General features: G+C 43.5%; 1 protein-coding gene across 4 annotated transcripts in view; it reads right to left on the bottom strand.

Moving 5' to 3' along the window:
• BICD2 (BICD cargo adaptor 2) overlaps positions 1 to 25,042 on the bottom strand; it is a 78,882-nt gene that overhangs the window by 40,494 nt on the left and 13,346 nt on the right. For all 4 annotated transcript variants that reach the window (XR_001877418.1, XM_017830943.1, XM_017830945.1 and 1 more), the window contains exon 2: positions 907 to 1,119. Coding sequence is in view for 3 of the 4 variants with exons in the window: in XM_017830943.1 (XP_017686432.1) it covers positions 907 to 1,119 (213 nt within the window). In the remaining variant the exon portion in view is untranslated. The remainder of the gene's footprint in view (positions 1 to 906; positions 1,120 to 25,042) is intronic.

Here is a 25,042-nt window from a genome sequence, read left to right as displayed (position 1 = left end):
GTAGCCCACATTTCCTCTCTTGTTTTATCACCAAATATTATCCATGTATTTGTTACTATACAAAGAAGAAATTACACGAGACACTTCCAGCTGTGCTCACTTGGAGTAAGTTGAGATTCAGACTCTTGGATAACCTCCCCTCAGGGCAGGGGAGCCCAGTCAATTAGCTCAGGACTAGACCAGACTAGTCCCCAGTGCTTCAAAGGAAGGTGCAAGAAAGCTCAGGAGTAATAATTGCTGACTGTTTAATCCATCCATCTGTGGTTTACAGTCTCTGTAGCTTTTACCACTGTGAACTGAAGCAATGGTTTGAGCTCTCAAAACAATCTTTTCTGCACCAGTGCCACAGTGACTTGTGCTGAGCTACAGATTTTTTAAGTCATTAAACTTTATAAGTCAATTTCTTAGCGATTATTTCCCCTTAAAAATATGAGGTTTCAATAGGAAAACAAAAAAAAAGGTCAAAGCTACTTTGAGGTAGTAAGTTAAGCAACCTACGTAAAAGTAAAAGCTGTCACTTCATGAGAGAAAACACAAGACTGTAAACTTTACTGTCAGTCTCTTTATGCAATTCAGTGTTTGCTATGATCCCACACTCTCAGAAGTTAGGGTGGAAAAACTGATATAAAGGGAAATTATGCCACAAATATTCTGCAGCAAGAAAATCTGCACTGGGAGTGAGGCAGAAAAAGTACCTCCAAGGATCCCTGTGCTTGGCCTAAACAGGTTCCTCTGCTTTTTAAGGCAGCAGTTCTGGGACTGAGGGAACTGATGTGCAGTATCCACAGTACCAGCATTGCTAAAACAAGCAGCCACGTGTCTGTCAAATCACCTTTCAGCTCAAGAATTTTCCTTTTTTTGTGTAACAATGCAAGCTGTGGTGCACCCCTTCACACCTTCGCTCACCTCCTTCAGTTCCTGCGAGACGGAATTAAGGCGTTCGTTTTCAGACTGTGTGTTGGCAAGGACATTTCTGATCTGCTTCAGTTCCGTCTGCAACTCCATAACCTTCTTCATGTAGTATTCTTCTTTGGTAGCTGATTCCTGGATCAAGGTCTCCTCTCTGCTCTCTCCATCTGCTGCTACCTTCTTGTGGTTGGTATGGGCCTGTCCAAAAGCCTAGAGGACAGTCAGAGAGAACACATCTTTTATTAGTAAACCTAGAAGTTTGCATAAGTAACTTCAGTTTTTAATAGTTGAAAATATTTGCCCTCATACATTTCTTTGATGCAAAGGAATGTAACCTTTTCCTACACTCTCCTCTTCTGGGATCAGACCTCCAAATGCTATTAAGTGGCCAACACTGGGCTCGTGAAAATAAACCGCAGCACCGGAATTATCCATTATCCAAAATCCAAGGTGTTTTGTGATGCACAGAATGCTCACATAGAACCTTTGTGGGAGGGAACAGCGATGTACTGACTGTTAAAACAAGACTGGTTTTCAACCAGATGACAGCAAGATGACCAGACACTGCTGCACGCGCGTGTTCTCTACGGCAGGGTCAGACTCGCTTCTGCAAAACCGGAATCCCTGTGAACACATTCGGTATTAGCAGCCTGTTCCACGCTTACTCGCCCTGACACAGCTCCCTGCAGCTGCTCATGGCTGAGGATTACAGCCCCCTCCCACCTGGGGTCAGCAGGGCTGCTCCAGAACCAGGCTAAGCCCGCGGGGTCACGCTGGCTGAAGTAGGTCAGCGGACGCTCCCGCGGCCGGCTGCGCTCCCTGCTCCGAGATGTCATCTCCAGCAGCGTGCCAGCAAAGGCACTTAGAGCCAGGTCACAGATCCAACACCTTCAGCACAGTCTGGCTCTGCCTAGACCTGACATTGCCGTTATTTTGCCTTCTCCTGGCTTCTTTTTTGGGGGTTTTTATTTTGCTGGAAACACTTGTAGGTGACGGTCCCCGCAGCAGCCCACATGTGGGGAACCCTGCTGCGGGGACAGCCATGGGCGAGCTCCTTCCCACAGCCCCTGGCAGATGTAGAGCAGAGCTGACCACTTTCAGCAGTTTTATTTGTAACACACTGCCTGGCAGATGGGCCAAAATCAATGAGATTACAAATGACATCTTTCAAGTGCTGCACATGCATTCGTCACAATCCAACCCAAGGCCTATTTGGAGCTTTCAGGTGCCACGAGATGTTTTGGGATGCCACTGCCCATGTGGCAAGTTTTCATGGCCAGCATTAATATCAGGCCAGGTCAAGGACAGAGCTGCATCTCAAACTCCTTGTCTAATCATGCATTTTCAATTGATCATCTTTTGACAGCTCTTCAGAAAAAATACTGTCAGTGCAGGAAAAAAAAAAGTCTGCTTTGAAGAGAAACAGATTTCAGTATTTTATTACTTCTGTATATTAGAGCAGGCATATTAATAGCACAGAAACTACTGTCTATACCAGGGCTGAAACAGCTGATCAAATATGCTAGCTCTGTCTATGTTTAAAGACACCCAGATATTGCCCCATCAGACTAAATTTTATTTCAGATAAGCAAATGTCCATTGAAGAAATTCTAGCCAGATTCACCAAGATGACCCAAGGGAAATAAAAAGCAACACATTTCCGACAGAAAGTAAAGCACCATCTGTGCAAGTCCTTGTCAAATGAGTTTCAACAAAGCAGCTTAAAAGCCTAATACCCAAGATCTCCATAAATGTTAAAGGGATAACAAAAATCATGCCAGCTTCTCAAATACACTATCTTTTTTTCCCCCATAACAAATCAAGATCCACCCTTTACAGACCAGCATGTATGACAAATTGCTGGCACGGAGGAAGGGACTCTGGGCACCTCTTTGCCCAGTGAAGTGGCACCCTTTGCTTGCCTGCAGGATGCCAACAAGCACATGGAAGCCCAGCACACTCAAAGCCACAGCTGATCAGCCAGACCACAGGGTCCGGGCATGATTCCACCGAGGAGCTCAGGAACGCCACTAAGGGAAGGATTCTTGGGAATAATGACTCATTTGCTCTTAAAACTTCTGAGGCAGAGGTTGGGCCTCAGGTTCCTCTAACAGCTGAGAAAGAGAGTGTCATCATTTTGCCCAAGTCACAATTGACAGGGAGTATTTTAACACAGAAACTGCCACAGCGGATGAGACTGGGCGCTTTTTTAAATCCAATATCCTGTCTCCTACACAGTCTAATGCCAGATGCTTCAGAGAAAGGTGCAAGAATCCACTCAATCTCCCAGAGTTGGGGATTGCCTTAAGCCTTGATGTGGAATACTTAATGTAAATTTGGAAGAGTTATTAACATTGAGTTACCCATGTAAAATATCTCTTTATTTTTCGCAGGTTTATGCATTTTTTTTGCCTCAACAAAATCCTACAACAATAAATTCTGTATTTAAAATCCTACCCTTACCTGATGGGTTTTTGTCAGTTTACAAGTTTTCATAAAAGAGAACATATTTTTGTTCAGAGGCTTGAAGGTATGTTGTTAATTCCATGGTCTGCTGTCAACCATTCACTGTTTTTGAGACTTCCATCACAACAGACTACGTAGAACAGGAAACTTTTAACAAAATTGTGCAAAATTACAGGGCAATGCAATTACTTGCCATGGCTACAGCTCGGACCTGTTTTAAATCAAGCTGTTAAAAGGAAAACTGACTTTTTACTGCTATGCATGAAACTCCTAAACCTTCACACATCCCCAAGTCCAGCATCTACCCATCCACTTTTGCTTTAACATTACCTAAAACACAATATCAAGTGACTATCAACGTTCTTATCTTCCAGATTTCCCAAGGTCAGGGCAAAAGCAGTATCAAGCTGCCATCCCCCACCAGCCACACCAGTCCATGGGGTCCTTCTCCTCTCCTCCCCCAAAACCACTAGGGAATGCTGCCCAAAAGCCAATTATCCATGGGAAATCTACCATAATGAGCTGATAAAGGTTTACCAAAACTAGTGTCATTCACCAAAATGCCATTAAATCAGCTTTTGTGTTTGCACCATTTCTTACATCAGCAGACTCAAAGCATGTAGAAAACACTGTGCTATCACAGCTCAGAAAATCTCATTGCTAAAAAATCAAACAATTTCTACAGTTTTAATCTTCAGTCAATGGGGTCTTAAAATAAATCTCAAGTTCTCTCCCTGACAGCTGCAGAAACAACAATAACCATAACCCCCGTTCCCTGTCTCCCTGCACCACTGGAGGGAGGAGGTAGAACTTGGAAGGAAGGAGGGGTGGGAAGAAGGTGTTTTTAAGATCATTTTACTTCTCAGTCTCCTGCTCTGATCCTGTTAGTAATAAATTTAATTAACATCCCCACTTTGAGGCTGTTTTGCCCGTGATGGTGATATAAAAATCACAAGTCCCTTTGCAGATGTTTCTTGCTATTGATATTGAATTTTGAGAATGTTTCTCTGCTTATTCCACAAATGTGGTATGACAACAAAAAGCAAAGAGAGACTTAAAAAAAAAAAAGTTTAAGATCAATATGTCAATCCTGCCAGTTATCTGTAACTGAAAATGAATTGTGGACACTAGAACTATAACTGTAATGAAACAGAAATGTTAGCTTCAGGTGAATGTTTAAACACAAATCCTTCAACTGAAGAAGAGTCAAGATGTCAGTTACGGATTTGCAGTAAAGCAATTAACATTTTATATCCAGCTTGGAATTAAAGTTATGAACATTTCTGGAGCGACAACAAATTTGCTTTTCTCAAATGCCTAGCAGATTAAAAAAAAAAAAAAAAAGGAAGATACAAGTATTTCAATAAAAATATAAAGAATAAACCATAGTACATTGCTACAAGGAAGGCAAAGTTGTTAAAGTTTCAGGCATTGGGGCTTAAGCTGGTCTCTAGTCTGGAAGGATTGCTACCTTGTGCTGGTAGCTTAATCCTGCACCTTCCCAATGCCTTTTTTCAGATACTGGTCACTGGTGGAAACTGCTGGACTGCAGAGATGACAGATCTGATTCAACATGGCAATTTATTCGTATTCCTTTACCGCCTTCCACACTCAGCAGCGACCTTGGCTTCTTCTGGCAGTGACCAGCTGCTCTTTAAATCTCATACCCAAATGACATGCAGGGAAAAAAACAGGCAGAAGAGAGCATGAGACAAGAAATGCTTTAACCAAGTGACCCACCCTACAGACAGGTCCACAGAGACAACAGAATCAGCTGCATGAGAAGTCTCCTGCTCGGCCTCCACCTCTGCTCAGCCCCCACCTCTGCTCAGCCTCCAGCCCCAACCCTCATTCCTCCTTCCCCTTCCTCTCCCTCATTTTGTGATTTGGGGGAGTTTAATCTGTACAGGACAGCAGTTTTACCTTTAGAAGTGCAGGCTGCAGCTTCTCTGAAGAGCTGTGTGAAACTTAATTTGCTACAGGAGTTTAAATATGCCTCTTAATTTTTTTGGAAAAGCATTCCTCATCGGGAGAGCTGGCCAGGTCACGGACAAGCTCCAAGTACCTTTGCAAGCAGTTTTCAGATGGCACCATGGAACACTGGGATTTTCCTGCCCCTATGTGAAAATTCCACGTTTTCATATTTTGTTCCTAGCAATTTCCTTTTAATTATCAATATCTCTCATCAACATTAAACTAATCAGGATATGTTAATATGCATCAGAAGATTAATTAGCACTAAAAGTCAATCGCATTTTTGTTCATGTTTCTGCACTGTCAATCTGAATTTAATTACAAAGCTTGAGCACCAGTTCAGCTCCTAGTTCCTTCTGCTTATCTGATTCAAAATATGAGATGTTTTCCGTGGCTTCACCAAGCGTTGCACATTTTCCAAAATAACAAATTCATCACGACCAAAATGACCTAACAAAGTAATACCAACATGCACAAAAACGCTGCTCTGAAGAGACTGGCACATCTTTACAGGGAGCAAGGAATTTAATATAGGAAAGTATATTCCTCTTGTGCATTGCACTCATATATTTTCGTTTTAAATTTTCTTGTAAAGTGGCTATTCTTGCATTCTTCAGTTAGCAGACCAGCGCTGTGACTAAACAGTTTCTCAGCAAAGTCCTTAAATGAACGCACCAGGCTTGGATTGCAGTAAGACACAGGCATTTTCATGTGCTCCACTAAACATCCTAATCCTTTAAGCATGACCTAACCTTCCTCTCCCACTGACTCAGTCCTCCTTGGCTCTCTCCAGCTGGGTGCCAGGGCTGCTGACAGCATCAGTGTGGCGGGGGGTGGAGGGGCACGAACCAGGGCCAGCAGAGCTCATCCCTCCTTTCCTGACAGCTGAGACTGAAGTCCTGGACATCAGCAAGGCCTCTGAGCTCTGTCACACTGCTTCTAAATCACTCTCTCAACTTTCACTGAAGCACTGCTTCACCTCACACACCTCACTGCTGCCAAACTGTCCTCAGCAGCGCTGGGGAAGCTGCAGCTAAAACCCAACAGGCATTTTTGTGCCATTATAATGCTAGGACAAAGTGCTCATGCTTTTAAGAGACTGCCATTTGAGAGGAAAAAGAAAACAAAACCTCCCAAAACCAAACAAGAGGTTTTTGATACCACAATACAAGGTTCAGATGACTTCAGAGTCCTGTGTTGCTTGAATCAATAGCAGGCTCCTATGTGTTCTCAGAGATCTGAGGGCAGCACAGCAGAGGAGAAGTTGGCTGTAGAGTTCCCTTGTCCCAAGCCACCAGCCATAGCAAACCAGCAGGGATGCTCTGGCAGTGCTGGGAGGGACAGGATGGCAGCAGTCTGGTCTAGCTCTTGATGCTCCTTTCCTTCCATTCGAGCTAAGCCAGTGTGATCATCAGACTAACACGAGATTTAACAAGGTTTCAGGTTCAGCAGGAAGAAATGCAAATGCCTTATAAGATCACAATATCATCCTCCTCACAGATTAGAGAGACATTCCGCTGATGGCATTTTTTTAAATGGTAAAAACACACTGGAGCCTATATTTAGAATATATTGTTTCAGTGCACTGCCTCTGGGATAAAAAGATTTGATGATAAAAGTCTAATTTAGCCTGTCAGTTTAGTTAGCTAGACACTTAAACTGCATTAACTTGCACTGGAGGGCTAAAAGCAATTGTGCCTCCATCAGTGGCTAAGCAGCAACTCCACATACTGTTACAAGAACTAGTGGCCAGATGTTGGCCACACCGGACACAGCTGGCAAGTGGCTGTAGCCTCTCTCCTCAGTCAATATTCCTTTGATATGAGCCCTCAAAAAAAAAAAAAAAAAGTTCAGGGATAAAACACAGTCAAAATCAAGACAGTGGAAATGGCTCAGAGCAATGCAGGAGACACTTCACTTAAAAACACCAGCATTTGACTTCTTTGTTCGCAGGCACAACTGCTCCATTTCCACTGCTTTTGTGATTTGGTATGTAGGGTCCTCTTAGAGGTGTGACCCAAGGGATTACTGAAGCTGAGAGCTTGGCTTCAGGTGTGGAAATTGCTGAAGCAGCTAAGAAGCAGTTTGCTTCCGAAGTGAATTATGAGAAAAGGTGTTAACATGACAGCTCTTGAGTCTTAGAGGCACACACAAGACCCAGCATGAGGAGCAGCCCCAGCATTAGTCTCTCCCTACACCCTCCCAGACCTGCCCTTGCAGATCCCAGCTTGGGTGTGACAGAGCTACTCCTCTGCCCACTCTCTCCTGGACAAGGTGAGCAGCTCTGCTTCTTTGGCACTCCCTCACTAGTCTCAGACATTCAAACTGCTTTCTGAATCTCAAAGCTGTCATTATATGGACACCTGCCCATGGCAAAACCATCCTTTTTGTTTCACAAAGGCCACTCAACAGGTATGAAGTAGCAATTATTTCTGGACACTCCTGAAATGTCTTAGACTGTCCCAGCCCATCACCCCATTGCTGAGTTAAAATTTGAGGCAGCTCCTCCATGGTATACAGATAAAACATGCTAAGGAGGTGAAAAGGTTACTCTCTTTTCATTTAAAATATTGAACGTGTCCTCCCACAAAATGGCCCCACAGGCATCACAGAGAGCAACACTTTTGCTCACGCAGAAAGGGGAGCACAGGTCTCAGCTTTCTTAAACTACCCCTTGGTTCACCACATCCTGCTGAAACCGTACCTTCAGACCAGCGGGGATGATGCAACCTGGAAAGGCCTCTCTCGTGCCCCACCATTCCCTTGAGGGGGACACAAAGGCAGGAGGTGAGGGAACCATGTGGAAGCACTCACTGTAATCCACATGCAGAACACCTGGTAGGGATTTACTGCCATGCCTTGGAATGCTGCTGCTCTCAGAAGATGTTGGAGCAAGTGAAGTGACAAGCTGTTTACTATGGCTTTGGAAGTTACCTGCAACATTTTCATGCTCTTTCTAATCCTGGAAATTCACCTCTCATAGAAAGGCGTTACAGCCCATTTTCCATGAAGGAACCGGAGACAGAAAGAGATTTAAGGCCTTACCCAAGATCAAACATTGACATGAGAAAAGGAATAAACCAAAAGCCTGCAGAGTTTCCTGACCTGGCAACCTTGAACTTCATTACTCTGCCTCTCTACAAGCAAATACCTCCATCAGGAACTGATTCTTGCTTCCACACTGTCCTGCACAGCAGGATCCAGCTATCCTGCCCATGCCTGGGCACCCCAGCGCTGAACAGACTGCGTGACACGAGGAAGAGGGGAGGAGAAAAGGCTGGCCAACAGTGTCACGACACCAACTTGCACAAAACCAGATCACCAATTCATATCTAACCCCAAATTAGCACAGGTACAAAGATCTACACTAGAAAGGGAAAGAGTGGGAAAAAAAAGTCATCCTACGCTGGTCATGCAGTCTTTTCTCAGCCAGGTCTGGTGCAGACACAGAGGACACCCACAAGCTTCATCCATCCTGCCTGAAAAGATCAGAATTTTCCTGTTCTCATTCCAAATTCTTCCTTCCCAAAGATTAAAGAAAATATGCCGGGCACAGGGGGAACAAACAACAAACTAAACTACCCTTACTCATAAACTGCTTGCTAATATTAAATGTGGAATCTAATTTTTTGCAATTTCTTCCCTTCAGGCAGTCTCTGTTAAATAAGTTAAGTATTAGCAGCCATAAATCTCCAGAGATTGGTTTTATTCCCAGCTCTTCAGTAAATTTCTTGTCTGACTGTTTGGAAAGCCATTCCATCACTCTCTGCTTCAGTTTCCTGACCTACAGTAGGGACATGAGAGTCCCAGTGTCCTGTGAAATACAGAATAGTAGTAAATCTAAAAAAACCCAAACAACTAGTCAGGAACACAATAAGCAAGTTTTGCTTTTATACTTCACCTTTTCCACTCTCCCATTATATGAAGAAGCAGGTGAAATCAACCTAAGCACTAGTCCAAAAATGTACTTATCCTGAGCAGAGATTTATCCAGCCAATACAGGAGGAAGGACAAACTTCACAGCGACAACACTCCAGCACTTTTATGCTCTGCAGCAGTTTTCAAGGCAATCCCTGCATTAGTAAATTTTTCTTCATCTGACATTGTCATAAACCCAATTTTCCAGGAAGAACACTTACTTTTGGACTTCATAATGAACGTGAGAAGGTTGTGCACACTCCTGACCTGCACTCTGAGCCATGACTAGTATTTCCCACATATCAACAGAAGGAGCATGTTTACATCATTATACCCAGAGTCAGAGGACTGAATGAGAAGCACTTATACAAGAGAGTATTTTTTTCATTTCAATTGGATCTTCTGTCCTGCAAACAGCACCATAATGCTCATGGGAACCAACGCATATTCCCCAGCAGTAATTCCTCAGGCAATTACTTCAATAACCAATTTTCTGAGATTAAAAGGTAATCTTCAAAAGTATATGAGGGGGGTTGAAAAACCACAACGAAAACAGGATCAATCCAACCCCATAAAGTACGTTGGCAGCAAACTCCACAAGTCCTGCCCAACCACAAATGCCTCAGAGTCAGAAGGGCTCATCCCAGCAGGCTCTAATTAAGCATTGTCACTGGGAAGTGAGAGGCAGGGCATCACTGGTGGATTGCCTGCAGCCTACACACCCAAGTGTGCATGTTTTTCTTCTTTAACCTTTCCATAAAGGAATCATGGGTGAAAATAGGACACCACTGTCCCTCGTGCTCACTTCTTCTCAAGTGAAGCCTCCCTCGCCTGTGCGTGTCCTCCAGCAGCGCTAACCCAGCCAGGAACTCTGTTCCTCCCCATTTTCCAGGCTGTGCATCCAGCCACAAGTGATGCTGAAATGTCAAGCAGTGAGGGGCAGTCTTTAATAAATGCCATGCTGCCCTTTCCTCTGCAGTGAAACACTGCTATATGATGCTAATTGTACTCAGCAGATGAAGCAGCATGAGGCATTAACCCTTGCCTTCACTCACCCAGTGATGTTTAAGGGCTGCTTCAGCCCTTCTTGTTATCACAGTCACAGAATGTGCACAACATGTTCCTCCACAAGGCATGTTAGGAATTAGTTTCAAACTTATTGACTAGAAAAGCTGGCATAAATACAGGAGAAAGGCAATACAGGAGAGCTTGTCTGAAAAGAATCCCTTGCCTTGCTCAATCAAGTCTGAAAAGCAGAGCGATGTCCATTGTTTCACCAGAGGAAACGCACACAGAGGTGCCTGCTTATTCATTCCTGAAAATCAAGAATGATTTGCAGAAATTTCCCCATTTAGAAGGCTATCATTAGCTACTCTTGCAGCAACAAAGTGGTTTATCCCTCAAAAATTAAAGAGAACCCAATGCCCCAATAAGAAAAGGTGTCATTAATCAAGATGTCCTTTTTTAAAAAAAGTAAGGATGAAAGTCATAAGACTAAACATCAAACAAGGCATTTTATTTCAGTTGTTCTTTACAACCCAAGAGAGATCCTAGCCTTTTTTCCCTTCACAAGGCTTTGTGCTGATTAGCAGAGATCAGCACACATCCTACCCTCCAGCTGCAGGCAGTACACACTCTCCCTTTGGTGTCACTGAGCAAAGCCAGCCCTGCCAGGGCTCATTACTGTCCACCCTGACTTCCAACAGGAGGTTTTGGAGAGCCTGGAGTTAAAAGCCAAAGGCCATTAGTCACAAGGTATTTCATTCATCTGCCATGAAGGACAGTGGGCATCGGTTGCCCCTGAAGATGTGAACCCTAGTTTTGTTTCACAGCTAGAGCTATAAATCAGCTAAATACACATCCTCCCAAAATGTGGTCACTGTCACTCACAACCATATGTAACTACTGATGTCAAGAATATGTTTGCTGGCAGTGTGGAGCATTTCCTCACCCCCAGTGTCCTGTGCTGGAGACAGTGGGCAGGGTGGTGTCCCCATGGCCACCTCAGAACCTGCTGCTGCCTTCACCAGCCTGTCCTGGAGTTAGTGCTAACCAGCAGCTGCTCCAGCTGTTCTCAGTGACTGCAATAGGCACTCAGCCAAGGCTTGGGGGTTCTTTTTTTCCTCTCTCTTTTTTTTTCTTTTCTTTTTTTTTCTTTTCTTTTTTTTTTTTTTGGTAAGAAAAATGGCTGCAACTGCAGCAGGGAAGGAAAATTAAAAGGTCCCAAGTGCATTCTACTGAGCTTAAATTAGAGAGGAATGGGGGTTTTGGTGAGCATACATTTGTGCTTTCTTATAAATAAAGAAAAGGAGCATGTGGGGGCAGGAAGGTGAGAGGAAGCAACACAGAAGTCAACAGAAAGAAAGTACTCCTTTCAGGATAATTTCAGGTCTGATGGGTTAAGGAAAAACATAAACCAAGCTATCCTGAGGCATCTTTCTCTCCTGTACATCATAACAGATCAATGAACTAATGGTCCTGTGTGCTGCCAGCAAACACTCCGGACCAGGCCTCAAAAGAAAGAAAGATGGAGATGTGTGGGAGAAGGAGTTAAAGCTGCTGAATATCAGCACTTTTTAGGAGCTTGACAGCAGAGGAGACAAGATACTTCTACTTCAAAGTGCAAAGAGTGCCCTTACCTGCCCACTGCAGCATGGAAGCACAGCTCAAACTCACTCTTTCCAGAAATCACATTACAGAAATTTTGATCATCGATTGCTGGTTTTTAAACCCTCCTGCTAAATTTGATGGAATGATTTATTTGTACAGGGCAGTACACAACATCAGTCTGACCCTGTTAAGCAGGTCACTGTTCACCTTCCTCTGCACATGAATTAAGAAGTGACTGCAAACGGATTCTGGTGTCCTGTTAGACTGACACCACTCTGCAGGCACTCGAGCTGAACAACTGTCAGGATGAGCATTACAAATGACAGTGCAGAAATTTGATGTATGTATTATCTACAAGGAAATAATTTTCAGAAACTGAAAACCAGGAGCAGTGATCTGTAAACATTACACTAGATCTCTGGCAGCTGACCTCAAAGAGTAACTCATTAAAGCCCACCAACGGTCCTGAGAAGGTATGTGATGAACCTTCAAACTCAGCAAGATCACCCTGAAATTACACACTTCATAAAGGACAATGCAGAGTTATCTTAAGCACTTGCCTCACACAGCCTTGCTACAATAATTCATAGAAGAAAAAAACTTTCACCTAGTGTTATTAATCACTGTTATTCAGCATGATCAATATATCACTGGAAAATGAGCAAATGCAGGTACCTCTGCTGGCATCACTGCCTTCCTTCTTACCCTCACCTTCATTCTATGCACATAACTGTTGGATTCCAAAATTTGGATATGAGAAAAAGAAAACTGCTAGGTTTAAACAAAAGCCTTGGGCTAACAGAGACTGGGGAAAAACCTCCACCTAGAGTCCGGACAAGGATCCATTGATGTCACAGGTTTGGAATGTCCTGCCCAAGCCTGGAGAAACCATGCCCTGATTTCATCAAGTCAGTGCAGAAGACTTATTGTGTTTTATCTCTCCCTTTGTGTTCCCTGGTTCCTGTGCATTCTGCAAACCTGAATACCCCTCTTTCCCTCATATAATCCCCCTAAAATAAGATGGGTTTTTCCCCTATGATGTTTTCCCCTATGATGATTTGTTAACCTGGGGTTTTCCCTTATGTCATCCCCCGAAACCCCATTTGTAGTAATTGTAATAGTGACAACCCCCTGTTGAATATGTAGATCCTAAACCCTTTAAATATGAACTTGTGAGTCCAATAAAGCATTCCAGTTTTCTGCCTCCGCTGGGATCGTGGTAGTTATTGACCTGACAGTGAGGTAATTACTAATATTCAGTAACACCAGCATTTCCCCTCCTGTGCATGTGCTAATTTGCTGGTTTACTCTGAGCCTTGTGTAGGGTACCATGATGCTACTCCAGAGTCAGCTGGGCTTTTGTTACCACTAAAAGCTTCTGCAAGGGGATGAAAGAAAAATCAAATGAGATCTCGATCCTCTAAACATGTGTGTGACTGTATTTAAAGTTAGGAGGAGTTATACTTAAGGAAGACACAAAAACCAACTTATAAACTTATAAAACCCAACTCATACTTAACAAAGCTCCTCACCATCACAAAAGCTCTTACATTTCCACAAGTTTGGGAGCAGGCCCTTTCTCCCACACTCAAATATCCCCAAGGGCCAAATGCAATCCTTAGCTAAGCAGCAGGAGCAGATTCACAACCACCACAGCTCACAGTACATGTGATACCTTCAGAGAAATTGTGAGGCTTTTCAAAACATTACATCACTTCCTACCATGTCAGCCCACCCCATAAGGTCACCAAACCTCTTCCAAGAGGTGATGCAACAGTGAAGATTTGTGCCTGCTCCAGGAAAGAGTCCAGCCCTTGACCTGGCTTTGATTTTGTTAAAAATAATGGTTTACACTTTCTTTGGTGAAAGCCCAATTAACACACAAAATAATTCTAGACTGCCTTTCTATAAAATGTGGTTTCAGTTGGAGACGGATCAGTCCTTCCAGAGCATCACTGCAGCACAACCCAACAGCAGAGCTCATTTATCCTTGGATGCCTGTAAAGTAGCAGACTGCAAGGACACAAAGTGACACTGCAGAAATCTGGAGCATCAGGCTGCCCATCTACTCCAGCAAAAGCTGAACATCGATCAAGGTTAGACGTTAACTTTAGAATTGAGAGAAGTTGCTGCACTAGTAGGAACTATAAAAAGTTTTTTCTATAAAATTAGCATAAAAATAAAGCACAAGATCTAACATCCTTGTTCCCACACAAGAAAGATTACTTATTAAATATGAACACAATCCACTTGTGCAACCAATGTTTAATTGCAGGTTTCTAAGAGGTCGACCAAGAGTTTAAGCCGGCGCCAGGGGAACTGCTCCCTGGCTCAGCAGCCAGTCTCAAGAAATTAGTTTTAACCTCTCTGTCACCTCCTCTGCCCCAACCCAGCATTTGCAATTAGAGAACTGAGAAGATGATTGTTTTAACTGGGAGCAAGTTTGAGCATATAGGGATGAGAAGACACAGCTTCCACTCACACTTTAATTATTGGTAACCAAAGGGCCACCCACACACACCGAGCAGGGACAAAAGTCTCCTTCCATTCTCTTCATGCAAGGGTTTGCTTCCTAGCCAAGGGCCTTTTATCTGTGTGGCTGACAGTGAGCATGAAATCCTCCAGTGACACTCAAGTAAATGTTTTCCTTTTTCTTTTTTTTTTTAATACAATAGCTAACAGGATTAGCATCTCATTGCATGAGGGATTCTCCTGACTAAGAACAACACTTGCCTGCTGTGTGGGCACACCCACTCCGGAAAAAACCGTAAGAAAGTAACTTGCATCCTGCAAAACATATTTAATGTAAAGCTCATTACCCTGCTTGTCGACCAGCACAGTGGCTTCTTCTGGTGTGGCAACAACAGAGGCTTTAATGAACAAACCCTGCTCTACCAGGAGTCACAAATACGGCTGCGTAAACACAGCCCAATACATGTAAACACCTGTGTGTCGTTTGTACTGGAATGAACCAAGACATGAGGCACTTTGGGGGGAAATAAAATAAATTTTAAAAAATCTCAGACTAATTAATTAAAATACCTAAGCAGAGTTTTAATCACTGAAGGAGACTGAATGGTGAGGAATCGCTTCCTGCATTATGTCAGTCACCCGTGAGCTTGGCTGCTCATGTGCCTTGTACACAAAGAGCTTTACAAAAACCAAACTTCTTAGTCAGCCTTTCTGCTCTTAGTGGTCTTCAGTCATTCTGAGACACACAGCTGCATAAGGCATATCATCGAAAGTACCATCACTACTTATTTCTGCACTGCTAAAGTAGACTTTTTCTTGTTATCTAATTGCCCTTCCATTATGAACTCCTTACACCTGAATAGCAAATGTACTTTCCCCTTAGAGCCCAAGCAAAGGTCCAGAGAGTTTCATCCAACTACACCTGAGTAATCTTTCTTTTGTGTCCAGCTAATACAGTATTTACAATAAACTCCAGAGGGGTCTCTCAATTCCATTTGTGTTCTGCTTGCAGCCTACACCCAGGCTTCACACTGAACTACAGCATGGCCCCTTACCATCACCCGTTATTGTTGTGTATTGCCTAAAAAAAATATGCATTAGACATTGTAGGGCCTCTATTTTAAGGTTTGAGTTAAAAAGCAAGAGGGACAAAATCCAGCCTTCTCCTCGTAATCCAATTTCTCCAGACTGTAGAGAGCAAGTGCAGGGAGCTGCAGCAGCCACATGGGCAAGTCACTGGTGTGCCCCAGTTAATCTGGAGCACACAGCTCAACCCATGCTTGATGTGGCCACCAAGGTGCTGCCAATCCCCTCAGCTGTCTGGCTGCCAGCAGCGTGAGCGTCAGAAAAATTGCAAGGACAGGATTCTACCACCGCTTAAAAAAGGGAAAACAAACGCATTTCCATCTGCTCAACTCTATGAGACACTTTCTGGAGGAAAGGGGAGGGTTAGGGAAGAGAGAATTACAAAACACAGGAGGAAAGAAGCCCTGGTGCATGACTTGAATGCTGGCAAACAGGAAGCGAAGGCCCCACCAGGACCAGGAGGAAGCCCCCAGATTATGACAGCACAACCACGCTGGCAGCTATTTTTACACAGCCCTGTCAGGATTACAGCAGTCACTATTTTGACAAGCATTCTGCTCCAAAATAAGCAGAGAAATAAGAGGCACTGTCCTCGCTTGCTAAAATGGACAGCACAGCAGACAGACCTGCACACCATCACACACATGCTGAGGGTGCCACAGATCCTGGGATGTGTTACTGCTCTGGGGCCATTCGAGGGGTCCTAAATCACCACGTTCTCATGACACTATCAGCTGCAAAGCAAGTGCCTCTTCTCTCCAAACATTCAAAACTTCTCATACTTCTCATGATTTAAGTTGTATTTAAATACTTCTCATACTTCTCATGATTAAAGTTTGGTTTTATGAGCAAAGCCAGAGTCTCCAAAGGCCAGACCTGATGGTACCACAGGCTTCTTTAGCACCTCTTATGTAGATTCTTTTAGGTGCTATATTGTTTTAATAATTAAAGAAGGTTAGCAATTATTATCATCAGAAAGATTCCTCCTTGCTTTTTATGCTCCTGGGCCATTCTTGAAATGGATAGAGAGTAAATTCTTATTCTATACTATAAATTAAAAAAAAATTTCTTATATCAGTTATACATGCATTTACTTCCATTTTATAGATCCGTGACCACTGTATTTCCAACTACCTGAGAAGTCATAATCAGGTACTCACCCACCTTATATCCAGACCTCTGACTCCATTCAAATGAAAAATATGTCCACATTTGGCACCAAGCAACAAGGAGAAGCTGATTTTCTGTTATCACTGAGGCAACCACAAACAATCCAACCTTCCAGCTCATTAATATTGAGGAAACATTCAATTACGACAAACAAATGCAATTCTGTAGAACTTTAAAGAATTGTTTAGGAACACCATGATACTTTAACACAAGCCCCTTCTTTTATTTCCTTGACATGGAAGCTTCAGTGCCCCCGACATGTAACAGCATCAAAAGGAGCCACAAAATTCCACATGAAGCCAGAACAAAAGGCATACCTAACATTAACCACCTTGGCATTCCCCAACAAGACCTGAGGTCTGTCTTTAAAGCATGGATAAGCTGCCTTCCTTCTTTGTGAACTGCTAATGGCTGTCAGAGCTGCCATGATGAGAGGGAAAGGCATTCCTTCTCAGTCTACTCAGTAACTCCACAGCCTCACAGGAGCAAAGAGCAGGAGCCTTGGAGTTAACTACTAACAAATACCATTTTTGCCATTTCCAGCCATACTTGCTGGCTCAAAAACGCAACTTTAGAACAAAATTTTTCCTGTCCCCACTATCTGCCCTAAATTTTACACCAAGGGCTTAAGTTCTTCTTTCATTTACAGGAATGTAAGTGGAGGATAGTCAAGATTTTGACTGATAAACACAAGTACAGAAAATGGACCATATCAGAAGAGACACCTAAGCCATCACACATGCTACAGTTAGATTCTGTTTGTATCACAGAACAAAACCAAGCAATTAGTACATTTGAAATCTTTCCCAGATGTGCAAGTATGGCACTCTGATGGGGATTTTTTTACACTTTTTTCTACCATTGCTGCTTTTAGTAAAACAACTCAAACACAACAAAAAAAACCCCCTCACTCAATACAGATACTAATTTTTTTCCCATGGTCAGTGTTAAATAAAAAAAAATAAATTCAAAACAAAGTCTTCATTCTTCAGCTCTTAATGATTTTAATAAGCATCACGTGTTGTTCAGAATTACAAAAGATTCCAGGCAGTGACTGCAAAGGTCCTGCTGCTATGAATTACAGATCCCCATTAAGAGCACTGATCCTTTAGTGCTTGCCCCTCTTGCACTGTGCCAAGGCCCTTCTGTTTAAAGGTCAAGCATTCCCTAAATTAGAACTCTCCAAACAACCAAAACCATGTTGCTTTACAGAATCTTGCAGCCCCTTTGGCCAATTCATGTTTCTTCAGTCAGATCTATATTTAACCCAGAGTCTTATGAATTTCCAGTTGATCCATTACCCCAGGTGCAGAGCTCTCCCCACAAGGCTTTAGTCTAACTCACACACAAAAACTGCCATTGTTAACAGGAGAGACTCTCCACCAGCACAGAGCTACTGCAAAAGCAAAGCTGGAGCAATGGGAAGTCACCAGCTGCAGGACACGTCCAGCCTGTGACAGGAGCCCACCCTGGCACACTGAGATCAGCAGCTAAACCGAGCCCAGAGGCAGTGCCCTCCTCCCTGACAACACAGCAGCACGGCATTGATCCCAATGGATTGCACTAAGGCATCAAAGCTCATGTCCTTTTATGTATCCTGCCTGAAATGCAAGGGAACGAGGTTGTTGGAAGGACAAATAGGTCAGGGTAAGAAGACTACAGGTGAACAGCTGAGGAAGCTGCAAGCTGGAATGCAAACCAGACCAAACCCATGCAGCCAGGGGCAGGGTGCACTGCAGAGGAAAAGAGCTCATCAGCAGTACTAAATTTCTGGTTATGAAACGCAGCTACACCAGGAATAATCTTGTGTAACAGCCATCAGCTGGCAATCAAAGCACCACGCCCTTCACCATCAGCCTTAAGCCCCCATTAAGCAGAAAAATGGTGGCAGACAAGTGAGCATGGAAACAAGGAGAAGGTGAACTAAAAATCAGCACACTCATAGTAATTCCATGACAAAGGCTGATTTCAGAGCTGCTCTTCTCTGTGTTTATGAAGGAGGACATGTCTTCCTGGAGTTCAGCCCCATAAATACAAACAGCAAGTAAGAGAAGTGACTTCTGCCACTTCAGCTGATCTGTGTGCAAACTGTATAAATACCATAATTAAAACTGATGAGAAAAAAAAAATCAGATGCCATTTCTCAAAAATGGCCAATTTCTTAGTCAAATACGAGTTAAAATGCGTCCTCATGAGCTGCATGGCAAAATTAATTCATTTAGACACTTCCCCCTTCCACTGAGAGATGCCAGTGGAAATAAAATTCATCTTCTCAATGTCTTTCCAAATTCCTTTTATTTATTTATTTATTTTAAATAAAAGACAGACCAGTCAGCATGGTCCATGCATTGAAAGTTTGAGTCCCAGAGTTCAGTCAGCACATGTTTATACAGATGGAAGTACACTGGTAACACCACACACTGCAGATTTGCTCTCAGGCAAAGAAATGCCAAATCATACCTGTAATTATAGAACACCAGGTCAGGAGGGACCTCAAAGGATCATCTGGTTCAAGCACAGTCTAGACAAGGTTGTCCAGCACCCTGTCCAGCCAAATTTGGGAAACCAACAGCCAACACTGGGGAATCCATCACTTCCCTGGGGAGATTATTACAGTGGCTGATTGTTCTCGTTGTGAACAATTTTCCCCTTGTGTCCAATCCCAGAATTACTGTCAGGTCCAAGCAAATTGCTGAAGAACAGGATAAGGACTGAATGCTAAAACTGCCTTTATAACAAGTGAGGCTTGGGCTAAGCTGCTCTACCTGAGAGCAACTACAGCACTAAGAAAATTAAAGCCTGGTATGTATTTCAAGATTTTAAAAAAGAGCTGTGTAAAACCCAGACTTTTTTTCAGATTTAAGCTGATTTTCTCAGATTTAAGCTTTGCCCAGGGGAAGAAGTAAATGAGTCTCATCACTTTTAAGACAGAGCTGCTGAGTGCAATGGGAGACCTCACCTCAGCAAGGCCCAGTGTGCAAGACCAGGATAAACTCGGGAATTCTCCAAGTTGGATGTAATCTGAGAAACCCAAAGGTGGCTTATGAACACTAGCTTCTGAAAACTTTCACGGGAGCTATCCATTAAAAATAAAAAAATAAAAAAAATTCACACCGAACCCCCAAAATGGGTCTTCAGAAAACACACAAACAAACCCTCCAGTGTTCTGTAGCCTGTCCTTGCCAGCAATGCAGCAGCAAGCAAGCAACAGAAAACTGCCTTCAGACTGCATAACAGTCATACACAACCACTGGCTACTGAAAAGAGAGCAGAATTAGTTAAAAAAAATGACTGAATGATAACAGGACAAGAGCCTGATTATTTTTGGAAACGGCAAAGGGTGGGGTTTTTTTGTTCATTAAAAGACTGTGAAGAGAAGTCATATTGATTTTGAAGTGATTGGCTGAACTGTAAAGCACCTCATCAGAGAAGGAAACCATTACAAAAAATAAATCTTGAAAGTACCTCATCAGAGAAGGAAACCAGTACAAAAAATAAATCTTGAAAGTTAAAAGGTGCAGCAAAACTTGCAGGATTCAACACAGAAAAGATGGAATTACCAAACTCTTCAGAGAATTGCTTAGCAGACATTTAATACACGCAGAATAGTTAACTACAGTTAGCAATTAACAAAAATACAGATCATTACAATGAGTTCCAGAAGAGTGTCTTGAAAAACCTCTGTCTTGGGAGTCCAAGGCCAAGATCTGAAACCTGAAATGATGACAGTGCTGATTCAGAGGAGCCAATGAAGAGCAAGGAAGATGTTCAAACAGCATGATGGACTCACTCACAGTGACAAACCGCCACAAACATTACAAAGCAAAGGACTGGTTCAAGCTCTAGCAATCTGTTCAAGATTGTCAAAGACAAGAACCTGAATGATCTGCATTGTTATTTTATTCCACAGCCCCAGACACTCAGAATTAAAAGGCAGCAAATCAAGTCCATGACTTTTGGAGACTTTGAAAACTGATCACAGTTAGGGCTCCTAAAACAGCTGGTGGAATACACCTCTCCAAAGCTAAGCCAAAACATAAATAAATCTTGTATTTCATTAAATAATTAATTTCCAACTAATACGATTGAGACTTTGTCTTTGTCATTCTTCCTGCAGGAAGCAGGAGGAATGTTTACATTCCTCAGAAGTGCTTTCACTGACTTCCAGACCCACTGAAAAGAAACAAATGTCATTATCATCTTTAAAAAAATACGTACAGAAAAACTTCATGTGGGTTTTGGACATGTGAGGGAACGTGACTTTCAAACTGCTGCAAGGATTCATTCAAAGGCCACTTGTCACCAGCACAGCTGCTCAGTCAGCTCTTCTGTTTTGCCTCCGTTTGTGTTTTCCAAGACAGGGAATGTTTGTTACAGACTTGTACCATCAGACTATTCAGAAGCCATCTAGTCCTGAGCCTTGGAGACAGATCAAGAAGGCCCAAACCAGGTCTGAGTTTTGTAGGAATGCTACAGACGTTGCTGTGTCAGATCCTAAGTGAACAGGATGGGGAAAAAGTCTTACATAATAATAGAAGATTTTATATAACAGTATATTTCAGATCCTACTGCTGGAATTATCCCACCAAAATTCCACAAATTAATCCACCTCCAAGGAACTTGTGTTACAACATGGAATCAAAACAAGCTTCTGAATATTTTTCACTGATGAGCTGGGCACAAACTACTGTCCCCATTCCTGCCCCCTCCCTCTATACTACTTGACCACGTTTTCTCACTTAAGAACCCTTTAAAAAACAAATCCACATATTTATAAGCAAATAAACTTTTTGACTGCATCTTGCTCTGTGGACACAGTAATTCCCCTAAGGAGAGGCATAAAAGCCTAGTGTTAACAAGGGGCTCAAAAGGAAGTCCCCCTTGCCCCCAAGGGTGAAGTTTGTTGCACATCATGTTTATTAATCTAGATAATCAATTCCAAGAGAGGTGAAAAGTTAAGCCCCTCGTCATTGATTTATGTTGTGACAGTAGCCTGATGTCAAACAACAATAATTTAAAGTACAGTTTCATGCACACAGTCACCTGGATTAAAACAAACCAAGCCATGCTGCCAGGACTGATGGCTCCAACACAACCCTTGCACAGCACACGTGGCCACAGGCAAAGCCATCTCCTCCACCACAGCAGCCAGGAGAAGGACTTCGGCAAGGGAAAACCTTCTCCCAAGTTTCACTCCAAAGGCAATACAAGGAAGTGGTAATTAACTCTACTTCTCCATAGGGGACTTCAGAGCTGGATCTACAGAGGCAGACCAATGAAAAAGTGTGAGTCCTCTCCACAGACAAACCATCCAGACCATTGTTGTACGGGTCGGTTGGACAGTGGCCCGAACAATAAGCTGTTTTTAGAAAACCAGGGATTCATCCTCTTATGTGGCATGAGGGAGGGATTTAGCCTTAATTTAGCACCATTTAGAAAAGATTACCCTTTAATTGCAATAGGAGTTGGCAGACACTGGCAGCAGTGAAAAGCCTTTATCCTGCAAAGCTTCCAGGCGGTCAGTGACAGCTCCCAGGCCAGCAGCACAGAGCCAGCCCTTGCTGTCCCCAGCCAGCTGCTCCAGGCCACTGGACCACGGGGCCACCCGGCAGCTGCGGAGACAAACCCCTCATTCATGGGCACGAGGATCAGGGAGGGCGTGTGGGGCTGCCACAGGGCACCAGGGGAGAGGAGCTGCAGCCTTCACAAGGACTCAGCTGTCAGTACCACCCAGGGCTCGGGGCCCGGCTGGTTTGGGCAGAGATCTGGCATCAGGGAGATGCCCACTTCCTTCCTTTGGGGATCAATCTTTGGCTAGGTCAGCAGAGGCACAGCTCCCGTTCTCTGGTGGCAGGGTCAGGTGGCATAGAGGTGTTATGCAGTACTTTAGAGCTCTGCCGAAGCAGAGTGCAGGGTTGCCAAATCCCTGCCAGGACCCAGTAGCTCATCGCCACCCAGTCTCATTGCCACCCGGTCACCTGTTAAAAATGTCATCTAATTTGGAGCAAACCCAAATGCTCTTCCAGATTGGGGTCCAGGAAAATGTCATCCTTGTTCAAACAGATTTTGCTGCAGCAGTAACACCTGTGCTATGTCTGTGCTGGAATAATCCCAGTTTAGGCTGGCATAGGACATCCCAGATCCTACTGCAGTTTAACTCAACCCAGCTTTATTTTTAAAAGTTCAAAGAAAAGTAACGATTTCTGTGCACAGATAAGGCCTTAAGCCAAGGTTTAACACTCTTTCCCTCCATGTCTTACCCATGCCTGGCATGGCCTTAGGCCTGAAAGATGAAGCCACTGCCCAGCTGCTGAGCCATCTGAACTTACTGGGAACCAGGGAGGGAAGAAATAATTCTCCAGCAAGGAGGCTGGGAGCTGGAGAAGAAAGCTGTCAGAAAAGGACTGATTAGATGAGAAGCCATGAGAAGGAATAGTGTCAAGGGAGGAGGCAAATCTTGGAAGGAAGAGGCAAAGAGCATGTGTCCAAGGGAAAAGAAGACACTCGAGACACGGCAGAGGGGAACAGTGGAAGGAGTGAGATCAGAAACTGCAATGAGGTTCAGCAGGAAACTGAGATAGAGGAACAAAACCAAGTGCAGGAGGAAGTAGGAGTGAGAAGAAGAGGCATGAGCCTGTAGCTGCTCGACCATTTCAGATATGAATGGGCAGCCAACTATCTAGTATCCCCTTTGTGCCCTAACTGCTTCCAGCCCCTTGGCCTAAGGCTGAAATTTGTCTCCCATCTGGTGTCCAAGGTAAAGATCACAAAGCATGGCCTCCCAGAGAGCTGTGTAAGAGTCCTTAAAATTAATCACATATTAACCAAACTTAGCTAACCAGCAACTGTCAGAGACATGAGTCTACTCAGGACATTATTTCAGCCTAAGGCCTTACAGGACAGAGAAACCATCCTGGCAGGGGCAAGGAACAGCGCTGGTTTAAACTTGACAGCATGTGAGAACTACCCTCCATGTCTAGCTTTCACACATTGGAAGCAGAAGGTCTTGATCCTCTTTCAGTGCAGCAAAAGCTACAGAAGAGAAAGTGGAAGGGCAGACTTCAGGTTCAGCAAGGAAGCACACACTTGTTTGAAATCCTGTGGGTTGGTGGAGAACAAAACCCAACCAGTAATTGCGTCATTTGCTCAGGGCATTCTTTCCTAAACGTTTAAGTCCTGTTCAAGTAACCTTGCATTGCACTCAAAAATGCCTTGGGAGGATATTATGAGATACCCTTGAACAGTATTACACTTCTTTGCGTTCACTGCCACTGCTGCCCTTGCTGCTCATTCTCAAACATCTTTACAGGACTAATGTCTAAAGCACAATTAATTCAAAATCAAATTATGATCCCAGCACAGAACTGAGAGTCCCATCTTGCACTCAGTGACACACTGAAGCAGACAAGTTTTATTTTTTAAGACTACGAGGAAGAATTCTCTGTCTTTCCAGGAGCCCACTGCACATTCAGAGCTGGAATTTGAGCAAGTTGGTTTGTTGCATTACAAATGGACACTGTTCTCGGGCACATGAAGGCCACAAAGTTAAAGAAAAATGAAAGAAATCGAGTAAGAGGAACTCCAGCCATCCCCACAGATATTATCCAAATTCCTCAAACATAACTTTTCCATTATTACAGCAGTTTTCTGCACTCCAAGAAGAAAAAGGAAGAGAAATAAAAAGTCCTGAAATTTCAAGACACTAGATCACTAACCCAACAGGACAACACTAACTACACTCTGCTGCAACACCACTTCCAAAGGCAGCATTAAGATAGATCTTAAAACACAAGAAGAAGAGTTAAACAATCCAAGAGTTAAACAATCAGAGTGAGCACTGGAGAGCATTCATGTGCACGTAGACACCAAGTACTGGTCTGTTCTTGATAGCTCTTTTAGAAGTAAAATCTAGCTTTCAGAGCCTCGTTGAACCAAGGCAACGGAACAAAACTCAGATGTGCCTGAACTCCACATCTCGTGGAAGCTCTGTTCCCCCACTGAAGATTAAGGTCACATTCTTCATACAAAGCCTAATGTTATGTGCAGTAAGACAAAGCTAACACATGACCAGCACAGCATGGTACTGGGCAGCAAATGGAGCCCAGGGCGAGGAAATACTTCCATCAAATTAATCACTTTCTGTGGAGATGACCTTGCCACGGAGAACAATGATGATAAGACAGGAAAATACATTCCTTGTAAAGCACACACAGAAATATAGTGTCAACCTGAATGCTACTTCAGGCCTATTGTGAGCAAGTACAGGACAGGCCTGTTGTGGAAAAGAGGGCAAACACAGCCACAGTGATGGTGGACACGATAAATGTTCTTTGAGGCCAGTTCTCAAAATTCCCAGAGCCAAGAACCTTAAAAGCGAACAGATGCCTCACAGGGGCTTTGCCAGCCCCAAAAGCCTCCCTGGATGAGGCAGATTCAG

Source organism: Lepidothrix coronata, unplaced genomic scaffold (genome assembly GCF_001604755.1).
Source record: "Lepidothrix coronata isolate B3197 unplaced genomic scaffold, Lepidothrix_coronata-1.0 Scaffold186, whole genome shotgun sequence".
Classification (NCBI taxonomy): domain Eukaryota; kingdom Metazoa; phylum Chordata; class Aves; order Passeriformes; family Pipridae; genus Lepidothrix; species Lepidothrix coronata.
Note: the sequence above shows the minus strand (reverse complement) of the source record. Positions and strands in the feature narration are given on the sequence as shown.